At 43.4% G+C, this 19397-nt stretch overlaps 1 protein-coding gene across 2 annotated transcripts in view; it reads right to left on the reverse strand.

Annotated features, from left to right (window-relative positions):
• ITPRID2 (ITPR interacting domain containing 2) overlaps positions 1 to 19397 on the reverse strand; it is a 109655-nt gene that overhangs the window by 8116 nt on the left and 82142 nt on the right. For both annotated transcript variants that reach the window (XM_066575758.1, XM_066575757.1), the window contains 5 exons: positions 7583 to 7655; positions 6968 to 7056; positions 2256 to 3449; positions 661 to 735; positions 448 to 575 (listed from right to left, as the gene is read on the reverse strand). In XM_066575758.1, the coding sequence (XP_066431855.1) occupies positions 448 to 575; positions 661 to 735; positions 2256 to 3449; positions 6968 to 7056; positions 7583 to 7655 (1559 nt within the window). The remainder of the gene's footprint in view (positions 1 to 447; positions 576 to 660; positions 736 to 2255; positions 3450 to 6967; positions 7057 to 7582; positions 7656 to 19397) is intronic.

The following is a 19397-nucleotide window of genomic DNA, read 5'->3' on the forward strand; positions in this document are numbered from 1 at the left end:
ATAAGTTCATTCTAGTTTGCCTTGTCCAATTGCTTATTTGTAGCTCAGCTTCTTATACCTTCCCTGTCTTGTACTTTTACTAGTATTGACCCCAGCACAACTGAAACGCCCCAAAACGCACTTTAATGCTGGTTTCTTTATAAAATTAATAAAGGAGATGTTAAACTATATTTATCTCTCCGCCACCTTCTTAGTAATCTTCAGTCCGAAGTGCTGCAAGTTACAAGCATTCCTTAACCCTTATACTTGTGCCATTCATGCCCAAGCTAATGAGGTGTCCATCTGCTAGGCACACACCACCACAACATGTTTCGTCTTCAATCCCTCATGGCCTCTATACTAAATCTTAGGCCCCACTTCTACTTCAGGGGTGCACCACTCCACCTATTTTTGGCTCTACCCCTTATCCATTTTAGGAGGGCTTGCTATATTCGGTGACCTACTCACCTCTCCTCTTCAGTTAGATGCTGATAAACCATAGTTTGCTGTCGTAACATGTTTAGTTCCAAGTCCATCATTTGGCTACGGAATAAATTTAAGCTTCGCCTCATGATCTGCAGCTCCTGGAATGTGTTCTGAAGAACAAATATAAAAAGTGTTTAATTGTACAACTCCTACATTCTGATTAGTTCTATGAAGTACGAGAAAGAAAGAACTCACTTCGTAAAGAGACAGAATCGATGATTTCTGGCTATAAGCACCAGCAGTCAAGTCATGCCCACGCAGCACAGGATGCTAAAGAAAAAATATATACGGGGATGTTAAAATGTAGTCATCTACTAGGTATTTAATTTACAAAAGTGAAGCAGATTTACTTACAGAGCCCAGATAGATTACTATTGTATACACTACTGTAGGGCATGTTTAGAAATGTGCTGCAAAGTCAGAATGCTGTCAATACTGAGCGGGGCTTATCCATCATGAAATATCAGAGAGGCATCTGATGGGCTCCAAAATTATTCTGCAGCAGGACAACAACCCCAAATATATAGTCCATGTCATTAAGAACCATCTTCAGAGTAAAGAACAAGGAGCCCTGGAAGTGACACGGCCCCCATAGAGGTTTGATCTCAGAGTCAATCTTGGATTATATGAAGAGTAAGACGCCATTTACACTGTCAGAGGTTTGCTCAAAAGTTGTTCAGACAGTTTGAGTGACAGTTTTGAGCAATCATCTTTGCATACCTTATAGTAGCTACTATACAGTTATGCAGCGGCACACAGCTGCAGCCACTAATAGAATACAGCTGTTTTGCATAAGAATGGGCTTTTCTGCAGGCTTACAGCCCCTGCACTGCCTTGAATTCATAGCAGGACACAGGCACAGAGAGTTTTATCAGCGCAGCCCAGCCAGCTGTGATAACAGCCAGCAGCGCTGATGACAGCTGATCACGCAATTCAAAAAAACTTGGTGATAAAACGACTCTTGCATGAAAAGTGCACGACGTTAGAGCATTTAGATGCAACGAGAATCACTTAAAAGCCATTCTCGTTGTGTCTAAATGGGCCAACAGAAGGAATTGAGCACATTACATCCACAGATCATCAGATTAGTTCGCCAAGATGTTTGGAACAACCTCTTACGAGTTCCTTCAAAAACCCTGTGCAAGTGTACCTAGAAGAATTAATGCAGTTTTGAAGGCAAAGGGTAGTCACACCAAATATGGATTTGATGTTCTCTTTTATTCTCGTTGGATTTTGTTGACAAAAAAAAAAAAAAAAAAAAAACACAACAAAACACTATTTACACTGTTTTTGAAATTGTTCTTCCTTTGCAGCATTTTTCCCACAACTGCCTCAAACTTTTGCTCACTACTGTACATTACTTCAGAAAGGTTACATATTAGAATTGCCAAAATATTCCATTAGCATTCCTAGTACGTCAGAGGCCTCTATATAGAAGGTTTTAGATTACTGTATCTAATATATTCAATTTGAGGGGTTGCAATAAACTTCAGATGAGAATCATTACATACAAAGCTATTTCTTCTGTGTCTTATAGTCCCTTGTGTGGTCCTCACTATCATTCTGAAAGTGTTTATTTAAAGGAAGTCAGAAATAACACATTCATAAAAATATTCTCCAATGGGGAGACGAAAATAGAAACTTCCAGTTTAGTTTTCCTCAATACAGGAAACGTTTGAAACTATCCTTACGCGACCCAAATAGAGAAGACTGAACAAAAGGCCAAAAGTCTGAAGTCAGTCTCACTGTTCGACTTCTTCCCACCCGCCTGGGTCAATGTCCTACCTTACCTGTGAAAGATTTTGAAGTGAGCTTCTTATATCATGTAGTACTCTGCGAAGTTGCATTTCAGTAGTGGATGGCGGAGAGTTTATAGGTAAAGAGCACCCAGAACACGATCGGTGAAGAGGTCCATAGCCAAACCTCTGAGTAAGTGGACAAGAAAACGGTGATACCAGAGAGCTACATGATGCGCCAGAAAAGTTTGGGACGCTGTGCGTGCTCCAGGCTCTTGCATGTTCACACAGCGGCCTTTCATGCCAATCGGACTGTAAAGAATGAAGGGAGCAGGAAGACTGTGACCTGTGGGATGAGATATGGGCATTACACGATTGTGGTCTGCGAATCGGATCTTCTGTGACTCGTCCCAAGCCGCTTCTATGGACATCTCTTGTGTCAGAAACAGGATGCCTGAAAAGTGTAGATTTACTTGTAGTGTTAAGTTCCTCTGCTTGTTCAGATAATTCATCCTCCTCTGGTGTATATTTGTACGAAAAGGATGGAGGGCTGCACACCGTCGCCTTCCCGGAATTTAAGACAATATTTACTTTGGAAACTACTCTTACAGGACTTAGTAATGGAGTGGGCAAGGATTGAGTCCTTCTCAGTGGGTACCCAGAGTTTGAAAACTTGTGCCTCCGTTTCATCAGGTCTTTTGACGTGATCATGCTACGGCCCGTTCTGGATTCTGTCGTCTCTGAACCAAATATTTTCTTTTGTGCCCGCTGTAATGCCACATTAACACGATCCAGGGAACGAGAATCTGGACTACCCAAACCAGGAAACCTATCATACTCAGGAAAACTGTCCAATGCCTCAGATATGTGATGAGTGGTGTAAGCAATGGATTCATATTCACTGTTGGTTTCCAACTCGCTATCACCCGTACATTCGTGTTGCAAATCCAAGTCTTCTTCACTTAGGCCTTGAGTATCATCTACTGCAAAGTTAAGGTCTTCACTAGACTTTAGCTCCTCATGTTGATTACTTTGAAGGTCAACCTTTATAGGCGTACCGTCATCTTTTTCGCCAAAGAAGGCACTTCTTTCCAAGCCAATGGGAGTCAGGAAATCCTCATCAAGGTCAATGGATTCCCTTTGATCAAATGCTCGTGGAGTCCTTAAGTCTTCTGCTGTGGAGGTTACAGTGGTTTCACTATCATAGCTGTCTGCACTACTTCCCATTGCCTGCAAGGATTCTTGGACCTGACAATGAAACACATAAATAGGAGATTGGAAGATTAAAGTCTGAACTGCAAAGGTTTACAGCATTCACAATAAGACAAAGCTGACTAGCCCTACAATAAAAGCATCATCGTTTTAAAGAACATGCAAACCCATTTCAAAAGCAAAAAATATATATATTTTTGTAATTACTTTTGTACACAGATCTTAGTCATTTAAGATTTGAACTAGTATTTTTGTAGCTTCTCTCTTTCTGATGATGATTTAAAACTTACAAGAGAACAGTGAGGCCATCTAACTGAAGGCGAGGAATTTTTTTGGGTGGGGTGGAGCTTTAAGGAAGGAAATTGGGAAAGTGTGTCACAAATATGTAAAAAATGTAATTTTTAAAAGTAATTTTCTGCACATATGACAAAAACTAGGTCAATTCTCCTACAGTCTTCATTCTAAAAGGCCACAGGAAATGAGCCAAGAAAAGCAACAAACACCTACATAGAAAGGCTGGCGAGTCTCTGATGAAGAAAATCAACCTTCACCCAAAGAGAAAAGCAATTAGGTACTGCCCCAATACCATATTTTATTATATTTACATTCTAAACATCGACAAGATTTGTGTCATACTGTAACCATATTCTAAAAGTCAACTGCTACCTAAGGCTGCCTGCAGACGGGCAGGCCGGATCCGGTGGCGAGGATTCTCACCGCGGGACCCGACCCGAGCGCCTGCAGAGAGCGGCGCGTACTTACCCGCGCCCCCGGCTGTTTGATTTGCCGGCTTGCCGGGCAGCCGGCGCATGCGCAGACCGGAGCCAGCGGCGTGTGAGTGATGTTTCTGTGCGGGGCTCTGCGAGCCCCGCACAGAAATAGAGCATGCCGCGGTTTGTTTGCCACGCAAGATTTTGCGCGGCCAAACTGCGGCCGTCTGCATAGGATTGCGTTTGTTAACGCAATCCTATGCAGGCTTCCAGCGGCGGAATTTCCGCTCGCGTGCAGGCGCCCTAAATTGGCAAGTCCCCACTGACTTGTAGGGAAGATTGCTCTAGACATGCTCTGCGTCATTAATAGGTTGCTGGTCTGCATGGTGAACTACATGTATCAGAATGGTCTGGCACCCTGTATCCACTATGTGTGGGAGTATACACCAAGCAGCCACCCCCCTCATTATCAGGAGGCAGTGTGTGTGGGTGTTTTATCGGTGTCCTGCACAGGTGTTATTGGCTCCTCCATTTGGTAGTCAGCTACCTGCATGGTGAGAGGAGGATGCATCTATATGCACTCCTCACTCAGTAAGTAACGGCCATTTTCTGTGATTGTTTTTGGTTTTTTATTTCCCCTTCTGTGATGCATTTATATTACTGTAGGGACCCACTACAACGCAAGGAACCGTGAAGTGGTTAGTGGGCTCATGTATCTTGGCCAAAATCCAACCAATGCCTTGCATTAACTATCTATCATTCACATGCAGTGTGGCATTAAGACTCCAGGGGGAGCCCAGGGTGGCAGTACCAATGTGGTTCACTGACGGAAATGCAGGGCAACCCGCCGAATTATCATGGCGTCATTAATAGGTTGCTGGTCTGCATGGTGAACTACATATATCAGAATGGTCTGGCACCCTGTATCCACCATGTGCTGGTGTATGCCAAGCATCCACCCCCCTCATTATCATGAGGCAGTGTGAGTGGTTGTTTTATCGGTGCCCTCACAGGTGTTATTGGCTCCTCCATTTGGTAGTAAGCTACCTGCATGGTGAGAGGATGCATCTATATGCACTCCTCACTCAGTAAGTAACGGCCGTTTTCTGTGATTTTTTAATTTTTTTTATTTCCCCTTCTGTGATGCAGACAAGCTCTGTGTAGAGGTAATTTTGCACAGAAGGAGAGCAGATAGTCACTGCGGAGTCCTGTTATCCACATATAGCTGTGTAGTACTGCATGTGATGGTAGGACCCTTCTACACAGGCAGATAAAGCGTTCAGTGTAAATGCATACACCGATTGAATGCTGAATGAGAATCATTAAGTTTCCGCATGCAGAAAACTGAATAACGGATCGGCTGGTTTAAAAACCAGTTCGCTTAAGAATAGCTATTTATTGTGAATGGAAGTGGGATGGCCAGCACAATCCTCAGCCCACTCCACCTCCATTCACTGAGCGATGTTCATTCCTGTGTAAAAGCACATTAATGGATTGTAGCTGGCATGGCCCATCAGGCATCTTCACCCATCAGGTCATTCCATGCAAAAGAGTTCTTAACAAGAAGTCTACTGCAAAGTTTTCACTGGAGATCAGGAAGTATCAGGCTATCACTAGGCTCTGTGGTCAGTGTGAAAGATGCACTATTAACGGTGCCTACCCACTAACGAATTTTTTTTCCCCTAGTGATGCAAGAGAGTGCCTCACAGTTCAGAGAAAACGCTTTGATATCGCTCATTGTTTTCAATGGAGTCAGCGTCAGTAGTGCCAGCCCCATTGAAAACACAGGGCGTACATCGCGGACTTCTGCCACGGCTGTGGCAGAAGTCAGTGATGCTATCCCATTGCCGATTTAAAAAAAATAAAATAAAATGATACTCACCTAGAAGAGTCGTACAGCTCTTCTCCAGCACGGCAATCATCTGTGTTCTGGAGGCCGGGGCTTGAAAACTTATCCCCCAGAAAGCGCTGTTCTCATAGGCTGAGCACTCAGCCAAATCACAGGCAGTGTTCAGCTGTCATTCAATGGCTGAGCACTCAGCCAACGAGACCAGCGTTTTCTGGGGCAGGGATTTTTTCAATCCCAGTACATAAGACTGCTGTGAGAAGTGCCAGAAGGCTCTTCTAGACAATTTTTTTTTTACAGCTAGGGCTGATTTTCAGGAGAAGGGCTTATATTTCAAGCCCTTCCCTGAAAATCATTACTGCAGGGGTTGCCTTGCTTTCAATGGGGCAGCAGCAGTGTCAGCCCCATTGAAATCAATGGGATAGAATTACTGACTACTGCGACAACTGTGGCAGAGGATTCCTTCATCCCTGTGGGGACGAAGGAATTCTCTGCCATAGCTGTCACAGCTGTGGCAGAAGTCTTCGATGTACTCCCTATGTTTTCAATGGGGCCGACCCTAATGCTGTCCCACTGAAAATACTGAGCGATATCAGATTTCTTTACTCTACGCTGCAAGACGCAAGAATAATTTAAAAAACACAGAAAAGACTGCAAATGAATAGGAAACCATTGAAGTCATTGGTTTCATAATTATCGCTCTCGCATCGCAAGAAAAAAAAAAAAAAATTATATATATATATATATATATATATATATATATATATATATATATATATATATATATATATATATATATATATATATATATCGCTAGTGGGTAGGCACCCTTATGGAGTGAAAAAGTCTATAAATTCTAGAAAACAAAAAAAAACTTATCGAAAATTCTTCAAAAATAAAAAATTGAAAGGGAAAAATGTGCTTTAGATTATCGGTCATTTTCATATGACACATTCCCTTAAAAAAAAAACAAAAAAAAACACATGATGAACTCTTACCGGAAGGGGATTTGTCAGACAGTCACCAGATGTATCTTCAGCAAACCCACTACTATCAGAATGCTGGCTAGCAGTCCTCAGCAGATTATCTGAAAGATAAGATTAGGTCAGTCCTGAATCATCAGAAGTAGTTGTGTTTGAAGAACGGTTTTAGCAGTCACCTGACTGTACTTACTAGGAAACAACCAAAGTTAACGAGAACATTTTTGTTTTTGTCCATGACTATTCAAATTTAGACACCTCATTTATCATAAATGGTCTTTAAAAAAAATGTAAAAATAAAAATATATAAAGTCTTTACTGCCTGTAGCAATTTTGATCAACGAGGCCCAATGTTTTTACTTGACTGTATATTTTACATGAGCTTCAAAGACTTAGATTACTTATGTCTAGGTTGCGGGTTGTAAAGCATCAGACTCATTTCTAGGAGTTAACGTTGTGGGCATGCTCTGTGACCCGGGCACAGACAGTCTGGCGGTTTATGGGCATGTAACGGCTGACAGCAGCAGTTCATAGTTCTGCTTTACAGACAAAGTCTGCTCTAGAATTACGTAGAGAAGGCACAAACATAAGGATATATTATATATAAAGTTATTAGAAACCAGAATGCCTTACCTTTGCCTATTTTTTCCAACGCCAAGAGAGATATGGGTGGAAGTTGATGAGGCTCCTCCTCCGCGCTCTGCAACTGCACAGAACAGAACCGTTAGAACCGACGCTCATGTACTAAAACGGGAACGCGCTCTGGAGAACAAGACTATCAAGATGCTTGAAAATGTGTCTGTCAGAGATAAAAGCGTCAAGGCTGGACAAAGAGAAAGTCTTCCTTGTGATAAAACTTCAAAACTTTGAGCAACTAATGACAAATATCTAAACTTATGGACGGAATTGAAGCAAAAAAAAAAAAGGGCAAGGCACAATACTTTCCAAAGCAGAGGAAGTGCCTTGTGACATGTTTTAAAACAAAGAGATCCCATTGTAAAAAGCAGTTACCGCTCATATGAATCATGCGCCAGTTTCCTGTGCTGCAGAGGTCTTACAATAGTTTGGCAGTGGTAGTGGCGCTGGGCGGTAAACATCTATTGTGGGTATTAAGAGCTTCCAGTCTACGCTGTGTGCGGTTTAGGATTTCCATAGTGCATCTAGATCTGAATGGCTGTATCCACTTGAAATCAAAGCGAAGTGAACAGCAAAAATGGGATCTCTTAAAAGCAGTGTAAACATTTTGGAGTATAGTAATATAAAAAGCATAACACCACATTGTAGCTGTTCAAGTAGCTGCTAAGCCAGTTGTGAGAAGATTACACAGCACACAAATGGAAAATAGAGTGCTGTTCACTGCGATAAGGCAGGTTCACCCAGCTATAATAAATAGATATATATCAGACTACGGTAAAGAAACATGATAATCTACAGTACTACGACTAGCCAATATCACGCTCCAATACAATGGGGCTCTGGTCCAAGTAGCTTTACTTTGTTTCCGTTCAAGTGTCCTTGATGGAAAGTGGCATAGTATAGCCATCAAAAATATCAGAACTCCATTCTAAAAAGTTATGACCCTTTTGGATACATTAGTACATTGTATTTTATCATACAAGCTGCTCTATCCCATCAGTCCGCCACCCTGATCTCGCTCCTGAACGCTCAAAGACATCATTGCTTTTGCAGGTTTATTCATTTTGTCCTAAATACGTTTATTATTTTTTATATAGACTGGCCATACACATTGTATTTCAATTGGCTGAACTGACATGGTGGCCTTCCAATGGCAAATGTCGGATGAGATCAGGATTGGGCAAGTTGGATTTCAATATCTGTTCCTCTCGTTCCTGGGCAACAAGTCAGTTTGCTCCAAATTCAGAATAGAGGAGAGTCTGTCATAGGCACACTTTGGATGAATGCACGCAACACCCCCTTACACATGCACGCTCCGAACAGCCATTTAGGTTTAGGAACAGCCTTAGATTTGCTTTTAACAGAGCAGAAATAAGGGCTGCAGACAGCTGACAAAATGAGCAGAGAATGGGACTGGGCAGCTTTACTGCAGTGTAACACATGCAGACAGAGGCACTTCCCCTACACCCCCACCAAAAAAAAAAAAACGCTCAAAGGGTTCTCTGGTTACTGGACAACATCACTTCAGTTTGTTTTAGGACGGCGAGTGCTATTGATCAGTACTTACCCTCCTTCCCTGCCACTGGGATTCAGGGCTGCAGCCCCACTGTGGTCCCAGTGTCTGTTGAGACAACGGACTTCACCAGAAGTCGTGCGACTGCTGGAGTCAATCGGAGGCTTCAGTATTACAGTTTGGGTCTCAGAACGTGAGATGCTAGGAAGACGAGCTGCAATCATCTGACTTGACAATGTCAGCTATCACAAAAGACATCGGGACCACAGCGGGACTGCAGTGCAGGATCCTGGCGCAGAGGTAAGCACTGATCAGTTTGTTACTTTACTACAGTGACGGCTATTGAATGGATGTTGTCCAGCAACCAAATAAGCTATGATTAAAGCCAATTGTAAAGTTTTTTTTTCAATAAAATACACACAACTTGCCTGTGCAGGTTTAGCAAAGCAGTTGTGATGGCTTCCTGGTATTAAACGGGTGCAAGTGTCAGCACACTTCTTGCACAAGATATTGTGAACTTTCGTCCTATACCATGTCTGTCAGCAGAGGCGTAACATGAAGCTCCTGGGCTCCAATGCAAAATCCGTAATGGGGCCCCCAACTATAATGCTTTATTCATAGTACTGGGCTCCGTATATGGAGGAGAGGCCTTATGGGCCCCCTAAGGCTCCTGGGCCCGGGTGCCACCACATCCCCTACAGTTACACCCCCGACTGACAGGACAAACTGGCGTAAATTATGGTGCACTGGAAAACCCCTTTAAAGTTAATAGGATCCTGCAGGACATGTTGGCATTGGAATAGTGACAGCTAATCACTAACACCGGTCAACAAATTTTTACTAAATGTCACGTTACTGAAATAAAAATTGATAAGTAGTAACTAGAGATGAGCGAGCGTACTCGGATAAGCACTACTCGCTCGAGTAATTTGCTTTATCCGAGTATCGCTGTGCTCGTCCCTGAAGATTCGGGTGCCGGCACGGAGCGGGGAGCTGCAGGGGAGAGCGGGGAGGAACGGAGGGGAGATCTTTCTCTCCCTCTCTCCCGCCCGCTCTCCCCTGCGACTCACCTGTCAGCCACAGCGGCACCCGAATCTTCAGGGACGAGCAGGGAGATACTCGGATAAAGCAAATTACTCGAGCGAGTAGTGCTTTTCCTGAGTACGCTTGCTCATCTCTAGTAGTAACTAATTTTATCTGCTCAACACAAATATGATCGTCAAAATGCAAAATTGGCTCTTTTTTGTAATCTGCAATAACGGTTTACATTACAAACTGCATGCCAATAGTAATCGATCAAGCCATGAGGTACGTGTACAGCCTTAGCCTTCTAGTAAACGGTTCCTTGTCGCGAGGTCTGCTGAAGCAGTTCAGTTTTTATGCTGTAAGTGATTCAACATTTGTGCACAAAATCTTTCTAAAAAGGCCATAGAATGTCCACAAATCTAATATCCATTATTAGCAGGTGTGACCCTACGGGGAAGCTGCTGTAGATCAGTTTGGCGGGCTGTATATTAAAACTGCTGATCATGCAACTCTAAAGATTCTCCTAAAAACTGATTTTATACTAAAAAGGAATGTAAAAAATAAATAAAAAAATTTAAAAGTTAAAAAAATTGCCAAATAACTTATTTAACTATAGTTAAAGTATACACAAACAGAATAATGTGAAAATCCCATCTCCTCAAGGTTCCCACAGCCGAAGAGAATATACAAGGAGGTTTCCGCACGGCAGCCACAAGATAGCAGTGTTCACCTGGAAATGTAGAGGCCTTTATGAGCAGAGCGAATGTTCTGTAAATACTCAAGCATGAAAAATACCCAGCAGATGGGAAGATTCCCAAATGATAGAGTTTTAAATAGCAAGAACTGCTACATCCACAGCAGAAATAGATTTCTACTGCAAGCCAACAGCTTATCTACCATCTTTGTACGGGTCACCATGGAAATGCAAACTAAAAGAATTCTCACACTTAAGGCATTATACCAACTATGTAAATATGTAAAACAGCAGAGGCTTTTTATTCCTAAAAAAAAACAAAAAAACTTGTTCTAATTTAAAGGGGTTTTCTTGGCAATAACTATTGATGACTCTGGTAGGATAGGTCAACAGTTTATCACCAGGGATCTGCCACATGGGAACCCCATCGATCACCTGATCGCCTGGCCCAGACAGGGGGTTGGAAGTGCATCATAAGAGACAGGAGAGGAAGTGGTCTATCCCGCTTCACTCCCATTGAAGTCAATGCAAGCTAAACGGACTATTACAGTTACACGTCCAGAGACACAAATGCAATCTAGATTCCTTTCCTGTCTCCTATGCCACGCGCTGAACCGACAGTGATCTGGGTGATCACTAGGTATCCTGCGCAGCATGTCCCTGGCAATTAACTACTGAGGACATAATGTGGCTAGGTCATCAGTAGTTTTTGCCTGGAAAAAACCCTTTTGAACAAGTTTTGGGAAATGCATAGCCAATATGCCTTAAGCCAGTGGAGGCAGGGTGATGGTCTGTCCTCCCATAGGGCCATCTCTTCCTCAAGTAGGTGATTCCCAGGCACCCAGCTGTCCAAGTGTGATATGGACCAGGGCACCTTATTTCATTGCCACATGGAGCAGTTCTGATACTCATGCGCCCATTGTTGGCACTTTCAAGGGTTGACAGGAGAGCAGGTAGGTAGGTACTGCACACTGCAACATCCCATAAGACCTTTTTTTTCTGAGATGTTCTGACCCAGTCAGTCAAACAATGACAATTTCTCCCTAGTCAAAGTCACTTAGATCCTTATATTTGACCATTTTACCCCACTTCCAACAGTGAGTTTCAAGAACTAATCATTCACTTGCTACCTACTGTATTCCCCACTACCCACCCTAATAGGTGCCATTGTACAAGGGATAAGCAAGGTTATTCCAGTTTACAATCAATGACAGGAAGTGAATATTATAGTTGACTGGTATATAGTGTATAATAAAAAGTTTTTGTAATAAAAGTTGTAATACTTTACATTAAAAATGTAGAATAACCACAAGGTCAGTACTCCATCAAGTGCCCTTGACCTGCTACATCTGAGGGTGCCCGATAGCGCCAAAAAGCATCCAGAGAAAAGTGGGTTTGTGGTTATTTTTCTACATTTTTAAATAAAGTATCGTTAAAAAAAAAAAAAAATTAAAAAAAAATTAGAAAAACTAGAATAGAGCTATAGTATAGATACAGTACCAAGTTTGGCATAGCTATGGCACCAACATAAGTATTGGTATTGTAGCAGAACTGAGCTTGCTACATAGATATGGTAACAGAACAGTTTACCGCATAGACACTATTAGGCTGCGTTCACATGGGGCGTATTTGCCGCAGACGTTCCTTGCGGAATTTCGCCGCGGCAAATCCACATGCGGCCGCTAATCCCAGGATTAGCCAGCCATGTGGACAAGATTTCTCAGAAATCTCATCCACACAGGACGGCAAATCCACTGCGGCTAAGTCGGCAGAAGCCGCCGCTGCGGCACAGACTTGCCGACCGCAGCAGGTTCATTTTTTTTTCTTTTTTCTGCTGCGGCCGCGCTCTCCTCTATGGAAGCGCCGGCCGCAGTGGAAGAGTGAGCGGCCAGGCCGCGTCAAAACCGCCGCAGGTTTTGAGGCAGCGGTTCTCCCGGCGGAAATCTCACGGTTTTTCGCTGCGGCCAAACCGCGAGATTTCCGTCGGGAATCCGCCCTGTGTGGACTCAGCCTTAGAGTTTAATCTAGTGTGTATATTCTAAGGCACCAACACGAATCAGAGCTGGCATACAAGGTCCCGTATACACGGCCAATCCATTCCTCCTAAGGTCCGCTTTGAACAGAACGACCCTCTATTTCTCCAGTTTTTAGTACAGCCGCTAACACATACTGATTAAAGAGTGCACAATGTGCAGACAGACAAAAACTGGAAGTACTAAAGGCAAAGTACTAAATTCGGTTTTTTTTTGTAAAGTTACCAAATTTGAGGAGCGATTGTCCCTGCAGAACCCGCTGTACTTGTTGTAGGTTCACTTTCAAGTCTGACATCAATACGTTTATCATCTCTTGGTGGCTTATTAAAGAGGAAATGTATGCTTATCTAGCGCTGCAGGAACACATGGCACCGAGCGACCAAACCCCCATGAAAAACAAGTGACATTTACAGCTTCTGGAAAAAATGAGAGAAATAAGGGAGAAGTCTTCCTTTGTTTAAAAGTCGCCTACCAACCTAAACTTCTGTTTCCTTTCAGTAATATCCTTGTCATTTTCAGAGTAACGGGAAAAACTCGCCATTAATAGGCTAATTAGAGCAATAAAAATTACGTTAAATGTTTGTTTTTCAGGTTCTGTCTTGCTCAAAAGAAACAAAACATTGTTTCAAGAAAAAGGGTAAACAAACCCAAAAGGCACGCCATCCATGGGAATAACGAGCGCATGTTAACTCAGATTCTGCGCAGGATTTGGTCATGGATCGGCCCCAGTCCAGCTTATCTATGTCAGGACCCACTGATCGATCCGCAGCAGCAACCAGCGTGCTGGCCGCCTTCTGCAGATCCTCTTAGGCTTGTGTTATGGCAGATTTGGTGTGCATTCATGACACCTATGAACATGCCCTTTAAGGGATCTCCGCAGAGGAAACTATACAAATATGCTGCTTCAGCACATTATAATTTCTGTAGGGACAGGGAGATAAGGGGCTGCCAGACACCCGGTAGAGAACACTACAGACGTTATTGATTTCAGATCTTCCAAACATCTAGCACATGCTGAACACTACCACAGGAATGCACTGAGTTGCCCAATGTGTACACCACGTTAGTGCAGAATTGTGCATTTGATACATATAATTCAGGCTCCAAAGTACGGAAATGTAAACCATTGTGCAACATTTCCAATATTATGTACCATGAAAATAAAGAAACGAAGGTCACCAGTGGCCAAGTTGCACAATGAAACTTATTTACCAGTTAATTATGCTCCTGTCTAGGAATTAATGATCAAAAATGTTCCATAATGGAATAGAAGTAACGGATAGTAAAAACCCCCAGACATGAAGATCGACCTTTGTGAGCAAATTGCTTGTTTCAAACTGAAATTCTCAGTTATTTATGCAAATTAACCCTTTCCAATCCAGTGTCTGACATCTAAAGACATTCTGATTGAAGGCTGTACAGCTGCGACATTGGAAGACGTCCGGCACGGTATTCTTACTGTAGATTACTGGCCCCTCTGTTGTCGGGGGCCTCTCCGGCATGTCATACTGCAGTACTGGCTCTAGCCAGCAGATGGCGCCATTGTATAATGGAAGAAAGAGAAAGCCCCCTAGGTAACCCTGAATCCAAAATTGGATTGCAGAGGGTTAAGAGATTCAATGAATGGAGAGTGTGATTTTGCTAAAATTGGCCTTTAAGATTCTGACACCTCTGAAGGCTTTTTTCTTTTGCACTTAGGCCCCCTGTCCACAGCTGAGGTGGAATATCACTAGCGATATTCTGCTGCAGGGGAGGAGGGGGGCGCTGAAAGGTCTCAGAGGTGAGCCTACCTGATAGATAGCGATTCTCTGGTGAGCCTAGGATTCTCCACTCATGGATGCCGACACTTCGCTTTCCATAGCAACCCTATGGAAAGCTTTGCAGAGCGTGATCCGCAGGCAATTTATCGCCCACATATTATTGCCTGTGGACAGGCAGCCTTAATTGTCAGCCCCAGAATACATTTATTTTTGCGATAAGGTTCAATTAAAAGTTTTGCACAGTTACTCTGTATATAGACACTGCAGACCAGGAGTTAATAGATCTGTCTGAAGCTGGACTGATTGCTAAAGCCCCATTTTACATGAGTCGTCCCACTTCACACAGTAGTGATCATTGCTCAATGAGTGAAGGCGGACCAGGCCGGGGATAGTTACGGGCAACCCACTTCCATTCACAGTGAACAGGCAGTTCATAGATGAAGGACTGCCTGTTCAGAAAGGCCGATTCAAGCGGACTTTAAAAAAAAAAAAAAAAATCAAATCACAGTTGGTCTGCTACTGCAAGTTCTTTCACTGCATGCGTTTAGAGCGCACAATTAGTGTGCCATGTAATTGGACCTTTAGTTTTCAGCTCTCATCTCTTTTCTCCTGCAATCAACATCAGCTAATTTATGATCAGAACAGTGAAACAGTTGTGGTCATAAGAGAAAAACCCTCTGATTTCGAGACACAAAAAAAAAATTTGCCCCAGGGAGTGAGTTATACTACCTGCTGTTGAACTTCTGTGCTGATGCACTTCTGACCTGCTGGTTCCAGTTCCCAGATTTCAGCTATGCAAGAATGCTGCTGCCATCTTCATACTACCTAATCCCCACAGGGTATTGACAGTGATAATCACTGGTGGGGGCTCGAGGGCCCACTAGGGTTAAATTGTGTCCAATCACACCATAGCCATTGCCATAAGCTGAAACCCTCTATTGGGTCCCCTTAAAAAGTAACTTATTCATATGTAATAGAGTAGCAATGAATTAAAAAGAGTCTCAATGTAGTGCGAGTGTAATACAATAGACAAGATTGGTCTAAGAGCCCCTGCACAGTTGCACTTTTTTTGTTTTTCTTTAACGCTAATGTGAATGGGACTTTCTAAAGTTAAAAATGCATCGCAAGTTTGGGCATTGCGATTTTATTTTAGCCTGATGAAGGATCGATAGAAGCTCTGAAAGCTTGCTGTGGCATCATGTATTTTTGTTAGCCATTAAAAGGTTTCATATCTACAAGATTATTTGGCTTCCCACAAATCCCACAAAAATGTAGCATTAAAAAAAAACATAAGTGTGTGGGAGTCCTAAGGCTGGGGTCACATGGGACAGAATTTCAGCAGAATCACCACACTGAAAAACCATGAGATTTCCGTAGGACAAGCACAGCTTTAGCCGCGGGTTCGCCATCTGCATTCTACTGCGGCTTTCTCTCCCCATAGGGAGGAGAGGGGTCGTGGTAGAACTGAGAAAAGAATTGACATGCTGCAGAATCGAATTCTGCGCTGCATGTCAGTCTTCGTGCGGATTGGTGGCAGAGTGTGGACAAGATTTTTGCAAAATCTCGTCCACTTTGCTGGCTAATCCCAGGATTAGGAGCCACAGGCGGAATGGTGTGCGGACTTTCCGCGAGAATTCTGCTGTAATTCCATCCCGTGTGTCAGTCTGTCAGTCCAGCTGCACCTATTAAACGTAATCTGCACTGCCTATATACATTAATAAGTAGGAGCTGCAGAAGAAACTCTGCAGATCTGTAATTAAGGGCTTATTCACACTGGTGCATTTCTCAGTATTTTGTGAGCCAAAACCAGGAGCGGGTCCAAAATACGGAAGAAATGCAAAACTTTCCATTATACGTTCTCCTTGTATAGTCTGCCCTCGGTTTGGGCTCACAAACTACTGAGGAAAGACACACCCGTGTGAATAAGCCCTAAGGCCAATTTCACACAGTAGAGTGCGCTATCGGGCCATGAAACTAGGACAGATATCGCTCGCCAACATGCGATACACCTGCGGATGCAAGGAGTGTCAAAAACGCACTGCATCACTTCCAGGAAATAGCGATCCTCGGAAGAAAAGCAACGGAGGGGAAAGGGTGGGGAGTTGCTCTCCAGAAGAGTTGATCGCCTTTAAGTCAGTCTCAGCCAAGGATGTTCTAGGTGCATGTTTAGCCCCCGTAATATGGAAGAGTATCCCAGACTGATGGGTCTATTGGCCGAACTCACAGCATTGTAGGGATTTGTAAAGACCTTGCTGAATTTCTAGAGACTGTAAGCAGGGCAGATTTATCATACTGCCCCATGATGGCCCTAGTTGGTTATTTTGTGGCTAGGTGATTAATTGGATTTGTTTAATTGTGAAATTAATATATTAGCCCCGCCTGTGCACGTCGGGCCAATACCAGAGCCAAGACGAAGCCGGATGGGGGGTACAAGAGGAGGACGCCAGGAAATGGGACAGTAGGTTGTAAACCAATAAGCCAAGCAGGGCTACATAAGAGGACAGTAAATTGGGGGGGGGGGGGGGGGGGATGTAATTACTGGGGAGTGGAACCCAATCCTTCGTGTGAACATAATTTAAGTTGAAGGAAAAGGGAGCCAGTCAGCATTTTTGGGGCCACTAGTTCACCAGCATAGCATTAGGCATTAGCTTTGTAAAGGTGCCACTGTGACAAACTGTATACTGGTTGGCTGCATGAAACTGGGAACCCGCGGCAGGGGGTCACGTGTCTTTCGTTGTGCACGTGACTACACAGCCATTCACAGGCTTTAGTAGCGATTCTTCTATGGCTGTTGACGCCCAAAAGTCTTCTGGGTTGCATACGGCAGGCATCAGGGGGGCAGTTTTATTTTTAAGTCTATTTAACCTGTTTTAGGTCCTGAAAAAGTGCTTTAAAGAGCTAAAACAGATCTAAAAATAATTAGCTCAATCACACCCAAGAGGACTTTGATTTTAGGCCATATTGCCCTTTGACAATCCATATAAACGATCTTTTATACTTTCATTATTTCATATGAAGGATGCACAGAATTCTATAGAAAAAAAGACTTCCCCATTCCTCAACTGAAGAGCAGAGAAGCGGAAGGTGCGGGGCGATTGTGTGCCGACTAAGCAGTTTTGCAGGCACTGGTTTCATCAAGTTTAATATACATGGAAACTGCATAGATTTCATCACCAGCAGAACTTAGACCGTCAGCATTAATTCCTGGTATTTGGATGTGCTGCATCACTTCCACATAAAAATGTCTAGACCGGTGGTTTGCAACGGGCTGCTTTCAAAGGAAACTACAACTCTCAGCATGTTCCAGCAGCCACAAACATTGAGGGAACACTTCCAAGACCGGAGACCTGAGGATGGAGGGGGGAGAAGGGTGGGAAGAAAATGACGACAAACTACAGACCCAGGCTAAAAAGATTGCTGCTCCCCAAAAAATACATTTTTTTTTTCAGAAAACTGTTTAAACGATTATGGGGGAAAATTGCAGGTACTAATGCTGTAACTAAGTATGGGGGGTTGTGGGGGGGGGGGGGGGGATTAAGGTATTCTCCCACCAAAACATATCCCCTACCATGTGTGTACTACAGCACAATTCATATCTATGAGGCCATTAAAGATGGCCAAGCACTAGTACTTGGCCATCTCCACTAGAGCCATAGAATGGATGGAGCGGTAGGGTGCAAGTATGCAGAATGCTCCATTCACACGAGGGACCCCAGGTGCCACGATTAGTGGGGCTCCTAGCGGTTGGACCCCAGTAAATCTGACAGGTCAGTGATTCTCGCTTACTTTCACTGTCAAGTTTCATTTTTTACATAGGGTGACAGTTGCCTCTAAAAATCGCTCATTTCAGCGATTACTTGGGCAACTGCCGGCTGTGTAAAAGTACCCCAAGATTTACCAAAGCTTGTCAAAAAAAAAAGTGTCAAATCCACACACACAGATCACAAAAGACACCCAGTGTCCCCATAACAGGGAGGAGTTCCTCTGTGCTTTAAATGGAAGGCTGCTGTACCCGCTTCCCATAGCTTGCAGGGGCCACACGTCAGGCACATGAGGGCTGCAAGTTGGGCATCACTGGTCTAGGAGTTGCTCACTTAAAAAGCAGTCAAGCAAGGGGTAATCCAACACAATTGAAAAAAAAAAAAAAAAAACACTAGAATAAAAGGATAGTAAAACATGTCTTCTATAAAGAAGCCATTGTGCAGTAGTTTTTCTTTGCCCTTTAAAGTTTTTCCCTTGCCACAGTTGTGTAGGCGGTGTTCTAGGTCACTGTTTGCTTATTTTTCTTACGCAAGCATATAATCAGGGTGATCCTATCTAGGTGCAGCGAAGAGATCCATTCTCATCCCTATTACTGCAGCAAGCGACACACGGTCTTAATTAGCCCAGCAGGTAGTCCGGCCTTCACCGTGTACATGGCCATGATTGAAACACAGGCAGCTGTAAATAAAATGTGAATCTACATTCCCCAGAACAGAAAAACACATGCCCAGGAAATCAGGAAAATAGAGCTTAAAGAGGCAGTGCCTGCCAAGTTCTCATTGTAACATTTTATCAAAACCCTTAAAATGTTGATGCAACATAAGCACACATTGTGAGAAAAGGGAAACTGGGAAGAAAGGGGGGTAGAAAGTCAGATGACAAAAGTTCCAATTTTAAAGCTGCATATACTCAATTTGGCTTCGCCTTAAAAGGGGTAGCCAGCTGCAAACCCATTGATGGTCCATCCTAAGATATCCTCAGTAGTCGATCAGCAGGGGCCTGCGGCTTGGGAACCCCTCTGATC

Source organism: Eleutherodactylus coqui, chromosome 8, assembly GCF_035609145.1.
Source record: "Eleutherodactylus coqui strain aEleCoq1 chromosome 8, aEleCoq1.hap1, whole genome shotgun sequence".
Taxonomy (NCBI): domain Eukaryota; kingdom Metazoa; phylum Chordata; class Amphibia; order Anura; family Eleutherodactylidae; genus Eleutherodactylus; species Eleutherodactylus coqui.